The 19,105-nt window shown below is 43.3% G+C and overlaps 1 protein-coding gene across 4 annotated transcripts in view; it reads left to right on the top strand.

Moving 5' to 3' along the window:
- Positions 1-7,528: 7,528 nt before the first annotated feature.
- The window catches only part of LOC126267473 (pyrroline-5-carboxylate reductase 3), a 168,014-nt gene continuing 156,437 nt past the window's right edge, over positions 7,529-19,105 (top strand). Inside the window, exon 1 of one of the 4 annotated variants that reach the window (XM_049972754.1) lies at positions 7,529-7,677. In XM_049972754.1, coding sequence (XP_049828711.1) covers positions 7,608-7,677 — 70 coding nt within the window. In that variant the 5' untranslated portion in view covers positions 7,529-7,607. The remainder of the gene's footprint in view (positions 7,678-19,105) is intronic. The other 3 variants (XM_049972753.1, XM_049972750.1, XM_049972752.1) reach the window with 3 other exon arrangements.

Genomic DNA, 19,105 nt, shown 5'->3' with positions numbered 1-19,105 from the left:
AGTAGTGTGTAAAAGTAGGATGAAGCAAACAGCTTGGTGGAATGACACAGTCAAGGCAGCCTGTAAATGGAAAAAGTAGGCGTATCAAAAATGGCTACATACTAGAACTAAGGTAGACAGAGAAAGTTGTGTTGAAGAAAGAAACAAAGCCAAACAGATAATTGCAGCATCCAAGAAGAAATCTTGGGAAGATTTTGGAAACAGGTTGGAGACAATGGGTCAAGCTGCTGGAAAACCATTCTGGAGTGTAATTAGCAGTCTTCGAAAGGGAGGTAAGAAGGAAATGACAAGTATTTTGGACAGGTCAGGAAAACTGCTGGTGAATCCTGTGGATGCCTTGGGCAGATGGAGGGAATATTTTGAAGAGTTGCTCAATGTAGGTGAAAATACGATCAGCAATGTTTCAGATTTCGATGTAGAATGGGATAGGAATGAGGATGGAAATAAAATCACATTTGAGGAAGTGGAGAAAATGGTCAATAGATTGGAGTGCAATAAAGCAGCTGGGGTGGATGAAATTAAGTCTGAACTCATCAAATACAGTGGAATGCCAGGTCTTAAATGGCTACACGGGATAATTGAAATGGCCTGGGAGTCAGGACAGGTTCCATCAGACTGGACGAAAGTAGTATTCACCCCAACCTTTAAACATGGAAACAGAAAAGATTGTAACAACTACAGAGGTATCTCTTTAATCAGCGTTGTGGGTAAAATCTTCTCAGGAACTGTTGAAAGGAAAGTGCGAGTATTAGTTGAGCACAAATTGGATGAAAATCAGTGTGGGTTTAGGCCTTTTAGAGGTTGTCAGGACCAGATCTTTAGCTTACGGCAAATAATGGAGAAGTGTTATGAGTGGAACAGGGAATATTATCTATGCTTTATAGATCGAAAAAATGCATATGACCGGGTTCCCAGGAGGAACTTATTGTCTGTTCTACTAGATTATGAAATAGGAGGCATACTTTTGCAAGCAATTAAAGGTCTTTACATGGATAGTCAGGTAGCAGTTAGAGTTGACGGTAAATTGAGTTCATGGTTCAGAGTAGTTTCAGGGGTAAGACAAGGCTGCAACCTTTCTCCACTGTTGTTCATATTATTTATGGATCATATGTTGAAAACAGTAGGCTGGCTGGGTGAGATCAAGATATGTGAACACAAAATAAGCAGTCTTGTATATGCGGATGACTTAGTTGCGATGGCAGATTCAATTGAAAGTTTGCAAAGTAATATTTCAGAGCTAGATCAGAAATGTAAGGACTATGGTATGAAGATTAGCATCTCCAAAACGAAAGTAGTGCCAGTGGGAAAGAAATATAAATGGATTGAGTGCCAAATAGGAAGAACAAAGTTAGAACAGGTGGACGGTTTCAAGTGCTTAGGATGCATATTCTCACATGATGGCCACATAGTGAAAGAACTGGAAGCGAGGTGTAGCAAAGCTAATGCAGTGAGCGCTCAGCTACGATCTACTTTCTTCTGCAAGAAGGAAGTCAGTATCAAGACTAAGTTATCTGAGCACCGTTCAATCTTTCGACCAACTTTGTTGTATGGGAGCGAAAGCTGGGTGTATTCAGGTTACCTTATCAACAAGGTTGAAGTTACGGATATGAAAGTAGCTAGGATGATTGCAGGTACTAGTAGATAAGAACAATGGCAGGAGGGTGTCCACAATGAGGAAATCAAAGAAAAACTGGGAATGAACTCTATAGATGTAGCAGTCAGGGCGAACAGGCTTAGATGGTGGGGTCATGTTACACGCATGGGAGAAGCAAGGTTACCCAAGAGACTCATGGGTTCAGCAGTAGAGGGTAGGAGGAGTCGGGGCAGACCAAGGAGAAAGTACCTGGATTCGGTTAAGAATGATTTTGAAGTAATAAGTTTAACACCAGAAGCGGCACCAATGTTAGCACTGAAGGGGCTATGCTCCAGACTGAACGCTGAAAGGCATAATCAGTCTTAAATGATGATGATGATGATGATGATGATGATGAAAAATGCAATGTGTGCCACTGCTGAGAGCAGCCATCCACGAAATCGGTCCGAGGCAGTGCGTATTAACTTTGTCGTGCGATCCAGCTCTTACTAACGGGTCTGAATCAAACAGCCTCGAACGGAGTGTTACGTTACCGACTCTTGAAAACCGAATACTTTTTCACTAGTTCAAACAAAAATATATTCTGTAATATTACTATAAGATTGTTTGTGGATGGGCCGCAGTTAGTACTGCCGTCAATATAACGAGAGCTAAATAGGTTTGAGATCTGATTTGGTTACAAAATATACTGGTGTGCAAAACATAAGGAAGAAACTAACTTTCGCGTGATGTGTCACTGCCAAATAAGATAGTGCAATGAAACTTAGAACATAATGTGCATAGAAAGAACTGTTACAGTGTAGTACAGAAGATAAATGCAAGAAATACACAACGAGAAGAACGGAAATCACACTTTTATTGAAACACAATAATTACACTGAGATACCGCGATTCATGGTGGTCCCCAGGAACGGCGGGACTTGGTTCTTATCAGGGTGTGTGATCTCCGCAGACGGCAATGCATGCTGAGCAACGTTCCCCCATTCTTCGTTCTTAACATGAAGAAATAGTTGTTAAATTTACTACAGGACTAGCATAAGGGTGTGCTGCAAGTGTGTTGCTGTTGAAATATGTGTATCTGATGTAGAAGATATCGACGAAAGTTCCTTGTAGATGTTCATGGACGGTGGTGTCGTCTATATGGATGTTGCAAAGCCCGAAATGTAGCGAAGTACAGGAAGACTAACAGGGGATTGATTATTTGTGCAGGTACTGCCAATTGATCCTGAAAGTAAACAAAAATCACGTTTCGCGCATAAATATGTAGAGAGAGTCTATATTGTTCGATTACACTGTTGCCAATAATTCACTGGAAACAGTAAGAACCGTAAACTGCCCACAGTAGTGGGAATCAGTATGAAGGCATGGACATTTGTAAGAAAATTAACATTGTCGGATGGAATAATTGAGTACTGTGTATATGCAATAGTACTACATCCCACATGCCGACAGATGCAGTCAGATGGTTTTGCATTTGATGACTCTAATGCAGTATATGACAGAATGTCAGCGTCTCAGATAATAGAAGGTGGAACTCGGTATAAACACACTCGGCTTGTGGGGTGTTAGTGTGTGTGTGTACGCCCCTTTACTGCAGATAGGAAAGAGACACCATTAGTGACAGTTCCTGCTGTGTACATAAACCACGATTGTAACAATGTCACACGGAAGACAGTTATTCCGTGATAAAAGAAATAGCAAAAATTGGTGCTTACTAAGAAATGGGACTCTATAATCGTCAAATTGCCAAGCAGTTGAACCGTTCAGGTACTGTGATTGATCATGTTGTTGGTTTGGGTACACGATATGGACAGAACGGAAAATATGGGCAATGTAAAAGTAATATCTGAGACATCTAAACGGTTACAACGGCACGAAGCAAGGGTCATAACCGTTATTATTCGTTACGTTTTGCTGATTTACAGTTGGCACTACTTACCAAACCTGTGCTACAAAATTTGTTAAATACCATGACTGCAGAGACCTGCTCTAACGCCGGTCACCCCGGTGACCGAGCGGTTCTGGGATTGCTTAGGGCATGGATGTGTGTGATGTCCTTAGGTTAGTTATGTTTAAGTAGTTCTAAGTTCTAGATGACTGATGACCTCAGAAGTTAAGTCCCATAGTGCTCAGAGCCATTTGAACCATCTGAACCTACTCTAACACCCAAGAGTAAACAGGCTAGATTGGAGATTGCTGCAAAACATATGGCATTGACTGGGGATAAGGAGATCTTCAGTGATGGGGAGAAGTTTAATTTCGATGTGCTGGGTGGATTTCAATATTATTGGCATGATCTGAGAACAGAGCGATAGGTAAGAATGTGCAGAAATCTTGGTGGTTGAAGTTTTATGATTTGGGCAGCCTCCTCCGCTAAAGCGAAATCATATTACTTGGCTGAACAGTACAGTGAGATGCTAGTAACAGAATTGATAAGAAGGTATGAGAACCTAGGGCACGAAAGCCTGAAGTTTCAACAAGATAAAGCATCCGTGCATGTTTCTGCTACAGTCAAAAAGTGGTTTGAAGATAAAGATATCGATGTCTTGCCCAGGCTTGCACGTAACTCTGATCTTAACCCGTAGAAAACGTCTGGGGATAGCTGCAAGGTATGTTTATTGCAATGGAAGACTATATGAGGAGAGTGCGCGGAAACTGCAGTGCAAGAACTACAAACCCTAACAAAATCAATGACGAATAGAATTTTTGAAGTACTTAGGAAGAACGGAAGTTGGTCAAACTACAAACAATGCAATAACACAACAAGACAATGAGTGCCTTTATAGCAATTTCCACCCAGTAATCACGAACGCATTAATTTGTTACTCGTGTTATGAAAGAAGCGGTGTAATTTCGTCATGGTTGTTTATGTGTTATATGTATCTACTGCTTTCACAATAAATTCGATACACTTATGCTTCAGACATTGTAGTGTTACTTTCGTTTGAACTCTGCCTTTATTCTGATTTCCACAATTGTAGTAGCGGCCCCCCGACACGATTTAAAGTGGAATGACAGCAAAAAACTAATTGTAACAGAAGTTGATACCAGGATGAGATACATTGGAAACATATTAAGGATATTTAGTTCATGTACGAGAGAAGTGGCACTCGAGCGATTCTTCAATACTGAGTGACAGACGCTACGACAGGGATGCTGTGCATCACGGAGAGATTTACTGCTGAAAATCCGAGCACTTACTTTCCAAGAAGAGTCTAACAACATGTTACTTCCTCTTACAAATGTCTCACGAAATGACTTCTTTCGTCGGTGCGTTAGACTTTCTTAAGATTCTTCTACCGAATGTCAGGCAGTCGTCTGCTTTCCCTAAGCCTAGTTTTGTTTGATTGTTGCACATTAGGTTGCTGCTAACGGTTACTAACAGGCACTTTACGGTTGATTCGTTGCCAATAGTGTAATCAAACTGTGACGGCACTCTATTTCCCACTTGAGACTGGTTTACTTCTGTTCAGCGTCAATCGTCACTCGCTGCACCAATCATCGATCACCCACAGGTCTCAAAACATTCAGAGAGATCTTGTATTATTTTCTAATATCACGATAACTCAGTTCTTAATAATAATAATTCACGCTTCACAGTTTTCGTGCAATGCTATAACGAATTTTTCTTGTTACTTAACCTACACTCATTTCATATTTCTGTCGACTGAGGCTATACATTGGCTGCACTTACGCACTGACGGATGGATCAGTGGTACGTTCGTTTACTTATATTGAGGGTCAATTGTCACTCCCTGCACTTACGGTCAATCATCCACGTCACTCCCTGCACCTACGGTCGATCATCCACATGCCTAAAAACATTCATTGAGATTTCATATTATTTTTTAATGACGCAATAACTTAGTTCTCAATAATAGTAATTCGCGCTTGACAGTATTCTTGCAGTCCAATAACGAATTTTCCTTGTTACTTAACCTACACTCATTTCATATTTCTGTCGACTCACGCTATACGTTGACTTAACTTCCGCACCGATGGATGGATCAAAATCAACAACGTCACCTCGCTCCATGAGGTTCTGCAGAGGGTTGTGGAATTTAATGCAGGATCTTGGCGCTATACGAAACATACTGTGCAATACATATACACGGTGTTCAAAGAAAACTGTTGAATACTTCTATTAGTGGTAGTACTTATCCAAACAAGAAAAATAAGTCCAATAAACGTGGGTGCAGAAAAGCATACATCCTGCAATAAACAAGTGTGCACAGGTGTTCAACGTGGCGTCCATTCATGACAATGCAGCCCTCTGCCCTTCGGTGTAAGGAATGACGCACCCTTTCATGTGTACCCGATTGTTACTGTACCTGCTGGCACGCATTCAAGACCCGACCCGACCCTGGCATAGCGCAGATCAATTCTTTCAGGTGTCCCCATAACCAAAATTCTAGGGGATTGAGCTCTGGGGAACGAGCAGGCCAAGGCGTGTCGTCGTCGTCGTCCCCCCACCCCCACCCCCACCCCCTCGACCAATCCAGTGCTCCTAAAATGTCTGCGTTAGATGTTCACGCACTTTGTGACGAAAATGTGCTGGTGTTCAATCATGCATGAACTATATTTGTATTTGTTGTTGCAATGGCACAGCCTCCAGCAAAGTAGGCGATACATTAATGAGGAAGTCCGGATAATTTGCCCCAAATAACCTTTGTGATAGCACGTATGGCCTAATAATCTATCGCCAAGTACGCCTGCCCATGCGTTGAGTGTCTGCGTTGATGCCCTCTTTCCTGAATTGATTGAGGATTTACGTCTGCCCACATATGCTGGTTATGGAACTTCACAACACCATCTCTTGTGAACTCTGCCTCATCAGTAAATAAAATCTTGGATGTGAACAGTGGATCCGCTCAATGGCCGTTAACAGATCCGCCGTCTGCCACGATGATCCTGTAACCTTAGGGCCTGAAGGCGCTGTAGATGATACTGGTGGAGCAATTGTTCATAAATTGCCCCGAAATAAGAGAGTGAGACACGCCTTCTGCTGCTGGTAATCGTCGCACACTGATCCCAGGGGTTTCTTCCACTGTATGTAGCACACGTTCCTCCACGTCAGACGTAGGAACTGTGAGGGGCCTTCGTCTGTCAGTTTCCGAGGTGTAGTGGTACCTACGTCCCTCAGACGCTGGACAAGTCTGCCGAACAGCTTATCAGAGATATTTTTTAACATAGAAGGCATGGCCTAGCAGACTATGTCCATCTGTTAAATAATAGCAGACTGATCATATCCGCCATTTCATTTGTCGAGTAGTAGGCGTCCTCTGCTAACAACAACAAGGTTGACAGTGCTGTATAATAAGGCACACAAACACGACGAAAACTGGCGTAGCCTGCAACATGACTCGGACCACGCAAATGACAGCAGATCATCTAATGGTAGGTAGAGTACTGTGAGTAAGACAACACAATAACCTGCCGACACATTTAACGGAGCGCCAGCGCAACGACTGTGTTATTAATTACCGCAACCAAGTGTCGAGCAGCCGTTCGTATAAACACACGTTTATCTCGGAAAGTACACGTTTTCGGACCCATGTTTATTGAACTTATTTTTCTTGTTTCGATGAGTACTACCACCTCTTAAAGTATTGAACACTCTTTATTTCTATTTTAGAAATATTTCATGTTTTGAAAGCCACTATAGATTTCTTTAAAACTAATCATCTGTGTATTTGACTGCGTTTAGACACTTCCGGGCTTCTAGTCGAGTGGATTCCTCTGAAAGGCGCGAAACATCAATGAACCACTTCGCCGAAACGTGACGAATAGGAAAGTCATAGAAATATCCGTCTCTTCGAGGAAACCACCGTCCTTGAAACTTGTGAACGTCATGTTAGTGTAGGTCACTACGAATATGAAGTAAACAAAATGTTTAGTTGCGACAGACGCGGCCGACGCCTGTGGCTGCGGCAGTGCGCGATAGCGGTCTATCTGCAGAGCGCCAGCAGTAGCCAGCAGGCAGTGGCCGGGGCAGTAACAGCCAGTGGTCAGCATGCTGCGGCTCGGGTTCTTGGGCGCCGGGAAGATGGCGCATGCGCTCGCCAACGGCTTCCTTGCAGCAGGTAATTACATTTATTCTTTCATCTTGGAGCACTATAAAAGCAATCGGTACGGATCTCTTCAAAGTTTGCACAAAGTAAACAGTACACAGTGCCGCGGGTAACAACGTAACTCTTAGAGGTCTGTCTGTCCGACTATTCAAAATCCTTTTTCTCGGAAACGGGTTGATGGATGAAATTGAAATTTGTGTCTTATGTTAATACCTACGATCCCTTGGCGATGTAAGAAAATGAATATTCTACATCAAAGCAATCAAAAGATACGGCCATTTATCTCACATATTTCGATGATCGCAGACTCAGACACCAAAACCGACAGGTAGTTACAATTGACGTAGAATTATGGAATTTCCCAAGAAGCAAATTTTCACGCTGCAACCACAGGAAAAAAATTGAAAATGGTTAATTTTTAATTATACCATACGACAAAATTATTTTTGTCAATTTTTATCTGACTTCAAACTCAAAATTAAATCATTTTCGAAAGTCTTGGAAATCCTGGTTCGCAGCTTACCGCTTTTTTAAAATCAGTTTTGTATTACATTCTTGAAAATCGTTTATGGCACAATCTATGCATGGGAACGTAACGAATTGTAACGTTTAATTCGAAGCTGTGTTTGAGTTTTATTAAATCCTCAATGATACGATTGTGACGTGTATTACTTTGTAGCTGTGCTGATTTTCTCTTTCGTATAATAGGTAACTGAGTATAAATAATGAGGAAACTGTCATAGTATTTAGTTTCCGAAAAGAGGCCCGAAGCATACACTGTTTTCTAGATGTCTGCAAACACCTTACGGCTTTGTTCTGTTTTATTCATCTTTCTGTCCCAGAAGAGCTACCTCATAACACTATGCAGCATGTTACATGGCTATGGAAAACTAATGGTACGAGTCTAACGACACGTTCTCACTCACTTATACTCCAGGTTAACTCACGTTTGTGACCGTCGGTAGTTAATACATACAGAGTCTGTGAGATGGTCCCGAATTAGACTTTAAAGTCAAAATTTACACACAACAGATTAAGTGTCGGAGCACCTGGCCTAAAAATTTCATTCTCATCTTTATCTTCCTTTAAGTTTAGCTGCTTATCTTTAAGCTAGTTACTGTATAGTCTGAGATTGTGTTCTGTTCTCTCTGACAATGCTTCTCAATTTTTCTGGTAGCAGATGCACGATGTTCCTCAAAGAAACGACATACATAATGAAATGTATTGAAACAGTTACTTGTATAATTGAAAGAGGTGATGGAAAGAGATGCTATACTATTCATGAAATAATAAGGTCGGATGGCATTGTCGGATGAACAACTAATTGATTTAAACCAGTTACTGTACATACTGAGGTTGTTTTTGTTCTGTTTCTTTAGCAATGTCTCTCAGTTTTGCCTGCAGAAGCCGTACGGCTCTTCTTCGGACTAGGAAACGACATACATTACGAAATGTTTCAAAAAAATTACTTATACAGTGAGAGGAGAGGATATAATAATAATTTAGGTGCCTGAACGGCCTGCAATCCAATTCGGTGACTTGCATGTCCCTAACCTATGCCAGTAATTCTACCGGGGAAAGGGGACCTACAGTTTAACGTGGAATCCGAAGCAAGTGGCTATATTTTTACTCTAAAAGAGATTAACCTAAGGTTTAATAGAGCACGACTACTATATCACACACTTGTGCTTGTATGGACCATGAATGGACTCAGCGAAACTAAAAAGCTCCTACCGCTTGGGATGATGCACTGTATACTTCAAATGTTTCTGAAGCTTTCGTCTATGGTCAGTAGAACTAAAATTTCTCGTAAGTAAGATAATGGAATTCGGCTCCATGTAAGGAATCTAGTTAATTATAATATTGACTTATTTTGCTACTTGTTGTTTTAGACACGCATTCGGTCCACATTTTTCACACCACTTCGAGTTGCTTACAGAATCAAGTACACATATTTTCTTCATTTTGACAAAACAAAATGGAAGAGGTCTTGAAAAATGCACCCTATGACAAAAAAAAAAGACGCACCAGGAAGGAGTTATCCGAATGGGATGGAAATCGGTAGGTGTGATGTACATGTTCAGACAAAGAAATGATTACAATTTCAGAAAATTTAGACGATTTATTCAGGAGAAACAGTTTCACAATATGAGGAAGTCAATAACGTGTTGGTCTAGGTATGTTCCTTGCGCAAGAATTTATTCAGCTTGGCATTGATTAGTAGAGTTGTTGGATGTACTTCTGAGGGATATCGTGCCTTATTCTGTACAACTGGAGCGCTAGATCGTAAAAAGCCAGAGCTGGTTGGAAAGCCCTGCCCATAATGTTCCAAACGTTCTCAACTGGGAAAAGATCTGGCGACATTGCTGACCAAGGCAGTATTTGGCAAGCTCGACGACAAGCGGTAGAAACTCTCGCCGTGTGTGGAAGGGCATTATCTTGCTGAAATGTAAATTCAGGATGGCTTGCCATGAAGAGAAACAAAACGGGGTGTAGAATATCGTCGACTTACCGGTCTATATTTCTTCAAGTTCTCAATTTTACAATCGATCTCGTCCTGTGCTATAGGCAGTCGCAACATACTAAGGAAAACTAAATGAAAAATAGGCTTGCTTGTACCGTCTGGGATGGCATGATTTCGCATGGGTTATGGTATCAGTTTCCTTAAGATGCTGCATTTACATTTATGGCAACAGCTATCTTCTCGAACATTATCACGGAGCTCGAGGAAACATTAACAGGACCTTTTTTTTGTAGGAAATGAAATGTAGTTTAATCTTTTTACTGGAAAAAGCTGCGGTTTTTGAGCTATTCTTGAAAAACATAAAAAAGTGACATTTAAAAGATACCCCCACCCCTCCACTCTCAGCTCACACTTCACCGGTCAGGATTTCCTGTATGTCGTTCATGGCACTCCCTCCTACAACTGCACAAGAAATTGCGACTACACGAACTTTTTCCCCGAATTTTCGTTTGTTCACTGGGCTATAACGGCGCTTGCAGAAATTAACAGACACTGCCCTGCTCTGCTTCGTATCGCGGTTGCGCGCCAAACGCTGGACGGAGGCAACCCTCATCCTGGGACAAAGTCCCGCGTTATCTGTGCCGCGGCTGCACACTGTCACATTCGCCTCGTCGCTGTCATTTTCCGTGACGTCACACTACTACGGCTGAGTCCACTCGCTCGCGGTTACGCAAAGAAACTGACCTCTGACCACAGCGCGAGCACAACGGCTTCCTTCGCTTGTTATCTGCAATTCACAAGCAGTTCCTCGGATGCCAGAATCCTTTGATCCTTTACAGTTAATTATTTCTCAGGATATTTCTGGTGCAACTCTAACACTCCAGTCTTGTTCAGATCTTCTTCTTCAGCCTATCTCAATTTCATTGCCGATTATAGGCCTCCTCCATATGTTTCCATTGTCTTCGCTTTTGAGCCACCTGGTACCGTCGTGTTTGAGCCACCAGCTTCACATCAGCAGACCATCTCTTTTGTGGTTTTCGAATACCTCTCACGGTCTGATGGTCTCCCGTGAACAATTCTAGGGGTCCACGTACTCTAATCTTGTCGATCTGTGCGTCCATCCCGTTGCCACTTAAGTCTTGCAATACCCTACAGAACGTGTGTTATCTTCGTTCGCCTTCTAATGCACTCCGATCGAATCTCATCCCTGAGGCTGACTCCTAGCATCTGTCGCCCCATGGCTCGTTGTGTGCCCTGTTGTTTACGAACACCTGCCATAGTCATAGTTTTCAGATCTTAGTATGCTCATGTTACAGACCTCACCTTTCGGGTTATTTAGAAAATCCTTCTTGGTAAGGAACATCTTAGATCCAGAACGCTGCCCAGCTCAAATCTATCGTGCATTTTGATTGTTTATCCCTAGTTTAATCTTGTGGCCAAGAGACATGTGTTTATGAGAGTTTCTGTAGACTGGTTTCCGACTATAAGTGATTCGTCGCCTCGGCATACACTATGTGATCAAAAGTATCCGAACACCTGGATGAAAATGACTTACAAGTTCTTGGCGCTCTCCATCGGTAATTCTGGAATTCAATATAGTGTTGGCCCACCCTTAGCCTTGATGACAGCTTCCACTCTCGCAGGCATACTCTCAATCAGATGCTGCAAGGGTTCTTGGGAAATGGCAGACCATTCTTCATGGAGTTTTGCACTGAGGAGAGACATCTATGTCCGTAGGTGAAGCCTGGTACGAAGTCGGCGTTCCAAAACATCCCAGAGGTGTTCTGTAGAATTCAGGTCAGGACTCTGTGCAGGCCATTCCATTACAGGGATGTTATTGACGTGTAACCACTCCGCCACAGGCCAAGCATTATGAACAGATGCTCTATCGTGTTGAAAGATTCAATCGCCATCCCCGAATTGTTCTTCAACAGTGGGAAGCAAGAATGTTCTTAAGACATCTATATAGGCCTGTGCTGTGGTAGTGCAGCACAAAATAACAAGGGTGCATGAAAAACACGAATACACCATAACACCACAACCTCCGAATATTTCTGTTGACATAACACACGCTGGTAGATGACGTTTGCCGGACATTCGTCATAACCACACCCTGCCATTGGATCGCCACATTGTATACCATGATTCGTCACTCCACACAACGTTTTTCCACTGTTCAGTCGTTCAATGTTTACGCTCCTTATACCAAGCGTGGTAGCGTTTGGCATTTACCGGCGTGATGTGTGGCTTATGAGCAGTCGCTCGACCATGAAATCCGTTTTCTCACCTCCTGCCTAAGTGTCATAGTACTTGCAGTGGATCCTGATGCAGCTTGGAATTCCTGTGTCATGGTCTCGATAGATGTCTGCCTATTACACATTACGACCCTCTTCAACTGTCGGCGGTTTCTGTCAGACAACAGACGAGGTCGGCCTGTACGCTTTTGCGCTGAACGTGTCCCTTCACATTTCCACCTTACTATCACATCGGAAACAGTGGCTCTAGGAATTTTTAGGAGTGTGGAAACCTCGCGTACAGACGTATGACCCAAGTGACACCAATTCACCTGATCACGTTCGAAGTCCGTGAGTTTCGCGGAGCGCCTTCTTCTGGCCCTTCACGATGTCTAATGGATATGAAGTACCTGGCAGTAGGTGGCAGCTCAATGCACTAATTTGAAAAACGTATGTTTTTGGGGACGTCCGGATACTTTTGATCACATAGTGTAGTATTTTTGTTTCCTGATGTTCATTTCCACATCAGTCTTTACAGAGACAAGTTTTTGTTTCAGGGCCGTATTGTGCAGTTCTTCTAAATCTTCAGTTGCATACAATATACGAATCTTCGTCTCGAAACTGTGCCGCACTGTAGACTGTTAACAAGAATCCATGCATATGGACTAGGTCCTCAGATAAGTGACTTACTCGAAGACTTATCAAGTAATACAAACCAGTGTTTCGATCTCGAAACCTTATCCTCATTAGGGACAAAGCCTATGTTTGAATGTCCCAGTGAAGTGTGGTATGATCGCTCCTGACGAAACATTGGGTAGGATGGGAAGTCATCAAAGACTGTCTTCGGGAAAGTGGCGTCGTTGAATGACCCTACAGAGATTTAGGATGATTTCTTCTTGGTATGATGAAAGACAGCGTGGTTTGAATGTGGATAACTGTAAGTTAATGCGGATGGGCTAGAGGACCGTCTCTGCAATGTTCTGAGATGCAGTTAATGGTATGCTGCTTGACTCAGATACGTCGATTTAAATATCCAGACGTACAGTTGTGAAGGGACAGGTTGATAAGATGTCTGTTCAGACGTGAAGTAATAATTTCCATGGTAGTAGAGGGATCTGTAGAGGCTAAAAACGTAGATGAAATTAGAGATTGGAGAACATCAAGCAGATAATTGAGGACGTAGATTGCAATTGCTACTCTGAGAAGAAAAATGGTTCAAATGGCTCTGAGCACTATGCGACTTCACTTCTGAGGTCATCAGTCCCCTAGAACTTAGAACTAATTAAACCTAACTAACCTAAGGACATCACACACATCCATGCCCGAGGCAGGATTCGAACCTACGACCGTAGCGGTCGCTCGGTTCCAGACTGTAGCGCTCAGAACCGCACGGTCACTGCGGCCGGCTACTCTGAGAAGAAAAGATTGAGAAATTCGTGCCGGGCCGCATCAAACCAATCAGAAGAGTGGGACTCAAAATACAAAAAAGTCGTGAAGCGACATTAATGGAATGAACACACAAGGCGAGGTGTAGGGATGGTGTGTGCTCGACTAAGATTTATTTGGGAGAGTTCTAGGAAAGTCTGGTGGAACCTTAAAGGAGACCGCGCAGAAAACGGTTTTGGAAAATTACATAGAGTCCCAGAAATGTTGCGACAGATTTCGAGGGTTTGTAATCGGTGTCTTGAGGAACATATTGAGGATAGGAATCCGTTTCTGGAAACGTCATCCGATGACGCTACAGAGATTGCAGGCGATGGCACCTACGACTATGCCACCCTTTCGGCACCGAACGCGTCTTTGTTCGCTGACGGGCAGTAGGCGGAACATCTCGTGATGTTTTTATTATTCAGTGATCTCATCTGTTGCCATAATCGCCAGTGGAGGTGCTGCTTAGACAGGCTGTGTCTCCTATGAATGCGACCCTATGTTGCCTCAGTGGATGACTGTTTCGGACCCATGTTTCCACCTGCAGTTTATTTTCCTCCTAAACACCGAAAAACATAAGAGATTTTAGAGGGCCAGGAGATAAATAAATTGCAGATAGAAACCCGTGTCCGTAACTGTCATCCACCGAAGCAACCGAGCACCACATTCATAGGAGACAAAACCTTCCCAAGCAACAGCTAGCACCATCTTCTCCACTCGTCAGGAGCAATCAGTCGCCATCACTGAGTAACAAAAAACATTGCGTCTATGTTCCGTCAGCGTAAAAAGTCACGTTTGGTGCCGAAGGAGTTGTCTACTGGTAGGCGCCGACGCCTGTAACTTCGACGCTCTGTAGCGTCGTTACATGACGTTCCCAGACACGGGTTCCTATCCTCGATTTGTTCTTCATGACACCCTCTGCAACCTCTCGTCGGTTGTCGAAAAATTTCTGGGAAACTCTGTATAAATTTGCTAACATTACGAGGTGCATTCAAGTTCTAAGGCCTCCGATTTTTTTCTCTGGACTGGAAAGAGGTAGAAACATGCGCATTGTTTTAAAATGAGGCCGCGTTCATTGTCAATACGTCCCAGAGATGGCAACACCGTACGGCAGATGGAATTTTACCGCCAGCAGCGAGAATGAGAACTGTTTTAAATACTTAAAATTGCGACGTTTTCCTTACTTGAACAGCGTGCAATCATTCGTTTTCTGAATTTGCGTGGCGTGAAACCAATTGAAATTCATCGACAGTTGAAGGAGACATGTGGTGATTTGGAGTTATGGATGTGTCGAAAGTGTGTTCGTGGGTGCGACAGTTTAATGAAGGCAGAACATCGTGTGACAACAAACCGAAACAACCTCGGGTTCGCACAGACCGGTCTGACTACATGATCGAGAAAGTGGAGAGAATTGTTTTGGGGGATCGCCGAATGACTGTTGGACAGTTCGGCTCCAGATTTGGCATTTCTGTGGGTTCTGTGCACACAATCCTGCATGACGACCTGAAAATGCGAAAAGTGTCATCCAGGTGGGTGCCACGAATGCTGACGGACGACCACATGGCTGCCAGTGTAGCATGTTGCCAAGCAACGTTGACGCTCAACGACAGCATGAATGGGACTTTCTTTTCGTCGGTTGTGACAATGGATGAGACGTGGATGCCATTTTTTAATCCAGAAACAAAGCGCCATTCAGCTCAGTGGAAGCACACCAAAAAAATTTCGGGTAACCGCCAGTGATGAAAAAATGATGGTGTCCATGTTCTGGGATAGCGAGGACGTAATCCTTACCCATTGGTTTCCAAAGGGCACTACGGTAACAGGTGCATCCTACTAAAATGTTTTGAAGAACAAATTCCTTCCTGCACTGCAACAAAAACCTCCGGGAAGGGCTGCGTGTGTGCTATTTCACCAAGACAACGCACCCGCACATCGAGCTAACGTTACGCAACAGTTTCTTCGTGATAAAAACTTTGAAGTGATTCCTCATGCTCCCTACTCACCTGACCTGACTCCTAGTGACTTTTGGCTTTTTCCAACAATGAAAGACACTCTCCGTGGCCGCACATTCACCAGCCGTGCTGCTATTGCCTCAGCGATTTTCCTGTGGTCAAAACCAGCTCCTAAAGAAGCCTTCGCCGCTGCCATGGAATCATGGCGTCAGCGTTGTGAAAAATGTGTACGTCTGCAGGGCGATTACATCGAGAAGTACCGCCAGTTTCATCGATTTCAGGTGAGTAGTTAATTAGAAAAAAAATCGGAGGCCTTAGAACTTGAATGCACCTCGTAGATTTAATCTAAATGGCAGTAAGCTTGAAAGTGTTTGTCTGGAGTGTAGTGAAACGTGAGCTCAGACAAGAACAACAGTATTTTGAGGTCCGGTGTTATAGAAGAATCCGAATTTTATGTGGGTAAGTTGGGTAATGGAAGAGCATGTAAAGGTTGTAGTAGGGAAGGCAAATGATCGAGATCGATTAATTGGTATAATTTTAGGAAAGTATGGTTCATTATTAAAGGAGACCGCATGTAGGTTCCTAGTGCCACACGTTGTTATGTACTGTTCGAGTGTTTGCCACCCGCACCAGGTCGGACTAAAGGAAGACTTGGAAGCAGTTCAGCGGCGGGCTATTAGATTTGTTACCAATAGATTCGAACAACATTCAAGAATTGTGGAGATGCTTTGGAAACTGAATGGGAATCTTTGGAGGGAAGGCGATGTTATTTACGAGGAACACGGTTGAGAAAATTTAGAGAACCAGCAATTGAGGCTTACTGCAGAACGGTTCTACTGCCGCCAACGTATATTTCGCGCAAGGACCACGAAGACAAGGTTAGAGAGATTATGGCTCCTACCGAGGAATAATGACAATCGTTTTTCCGTGGCTCTATTTGCGAGTGGAACAGGAAAACAAATGACTAGTAGTGGTACCACCATACGGTGCTTGTGGAGTACGAGTTTGTATGCAGATGTAGATGTAGAAGTACTGAATCAGATCGAACAGAAACTAAGATCATAGGTCGCATCTGCGTTTACATCAGTGACGTAAAGTAATATTTAAGTTAGAAATGGAGAGAAGTTAAAGGGAGTGGGATGGGTGGATTTACAACGGGAGAGCAAACCTTGAACAAAAAAGCAAGTTAAAATAGATTTATTTTCCAATAGTCTCGCAATGATGAACAAATTTTCACAGAGTATACTACTGCGTAGGGCTGCAGTAAACCAATTTTCTTACTGAGGACTAAAACACGTAATGCCGGGAAAATAATTTCCGCCTAATGACTATGCTGGAGTAACGAAGTTTTACAGTACTTAAAAATTATAGACTGGAATAAAACAGTCCTGTGACATCCCACACAAGCTCAATGGCGGTTGGTTCTAGCCATCGTACTCGGCAGAGGTTTTAAAGATGTCTCTGACGCTGCGGTTGGAAAACGAAAAGTATTTTGGGGAGATATGTCTTGCGAGGAGGAGTCCGCTCCTCCACAGCGTAAGAACAGGAGTGGCGACTTCCTGATTGTGCAGTGCACTGCTCACTGTAAAATATAACTTTCTATATTACTTGAAACAATGTTAAATCTTGTCAAATAGTGAGAATATTTTATAATTAAGATGACTTCTATTGACAGTAAATAGTAACTTTTATAAGTTAGCGACTTGAGATTTACCTTTTGAAGTATCTGTAGCAAAGTTCTGGAAGAAGTCATCCAGCGTTAAATACATCGTTTTTGGTTTGCATTATGGCTAGCTTTTAAAGAGCAGGGTAAAACTTCGCAAAGAAAAGTATTTCTTCTTATTAGTGTCCAGAAGTGGGCTCGGCTAATGATGAAATATAGAATATCTGGGACTCTGGAAATCTAAGTACTAAATAATTTTGTGGAAACCTCCCTCTTTTTTTACAACAATTCAGGTTATTATTTAGGAAAATTGTTTTGTACATTGACGAGTTCCATGGCAGACATCTTCTGAAAAGAAAAAACAATGGAATTTGCCAACTTAAAGCGAAAATTAGCTATCGTTAATAAAGTTTAATATTTCTTGTTTAGAAATTAGAATGCTCATCAGCAGAGCAAATCATTGTGGGAAATAATAATATCGCGGTAATTGAGATGAATAATTCGTCATAAGACAAAAATAATAATTACAATATTAAGAAACAGAGCTCACTTGAGCTGACTGTTAGTTCGAGAGGCTAACATAAAAGAGCTAGAACAATAGAGAGCGCAAAATCGGACACGCATCGTAATTTACAGTAGCAACAGATCACAGTAAACTTGGCAGTAACACTCAATCAGTGTTACATGATCGCTGCAGTTAACGCAAAATACACTCCTGGAAATGGAAAAAAGAACACATTGCCACCGGTGTGTCAGACCCACCATACTTGCTCCGGACACTGCGAGAGGTCTGTACAAGCAATGATCACACGCACGACACAGCGGACACACCAGGAACAGCGGTGTTGGCCGTCGAATGGCGCTAGCTGCGCAGCATTTGTGCACCGCCGCCGTCAGTGTCAGCCAGTTTGCCGTGGCATACGGAGCTCCATCGCAGTCTTTACACTGGTAGCATGCCGCGACAGCGTGGAAGTGAACCGTATGTGCAGTTGACGGACTTTGAGCGTTGGCGTATAGTGGGCATGCGGGAGGCCGGGTAGACCTACCGCCGAATTGCTCAACACGTGGGACGTGAGGTCTCCACAGTACATCGATGTTGTCGCCAGTGGTTGGTGGAAGGTGCACGTGCCCGTCGACCTGGGACCGGACCGCAGCGACGCACGGATGCACGCCAAGACCGTAGGATCCTACGCAGTGCCGTAGGGGACCGCACCGCCACTTCCCAGCAAATGAGGGACACTGTTGCTCCTGGGGTATCGGCGAGGACCATTCGCAACCGTCTCCATGAAGCTGGGCTACGGTCCCGCACACCGTTAGGCCGTCTTCCGCTCACGCCCCAACATCGTGCAGCCCGCCTCCAGTGGTGTCGCGACAGGCGTGAATGGAGGGACGAATGGAGACGTGTCGTCTTCAGCGATAAGAGTCGCTTCTGCCCTGTGGTTCTGTCAGTGTGATCATGTGATGTATCTGACCCCAGGAATGTGTCAATAAAGTTTCCCCTTCCTGGGACAATGAATTCACGGTGTTCTTATTTCAATTTCCAGGAGTGTATATCTTTCCTTTGACATAAATAATTGATTATGTCTACCGAGTCACGGGGGGCGTTATTTCACAACTGTGCCCACGTCTGAGGGGGATTCGATCATTGTGGGTTGTGATTCCTTGTGCGCTGCTGAATGATACATGTTGTGCTGGTAGA

The sequence above is a fragment of the Schistocerca gregaria genome, chromosome 4, assembly GCF_023897955.1.
Source record: "Schistocerca gregaria isolate iqSchGreg1 chromosome 4, iqSchGreg1.2, whole genome shotgun sequence".
Taxonomy (NCBI): Eukaryota; Metazoa; Arthropoda; class Insecta; order Orthoptera; family Acrididae; genus Schistocerca; species Schistocerca gregaria.
The sequence above is the reverse complement of the archived record's forward strand: the minus strand, read 5'-3'. Positions and strand labels throughout refer to the sequence as shown.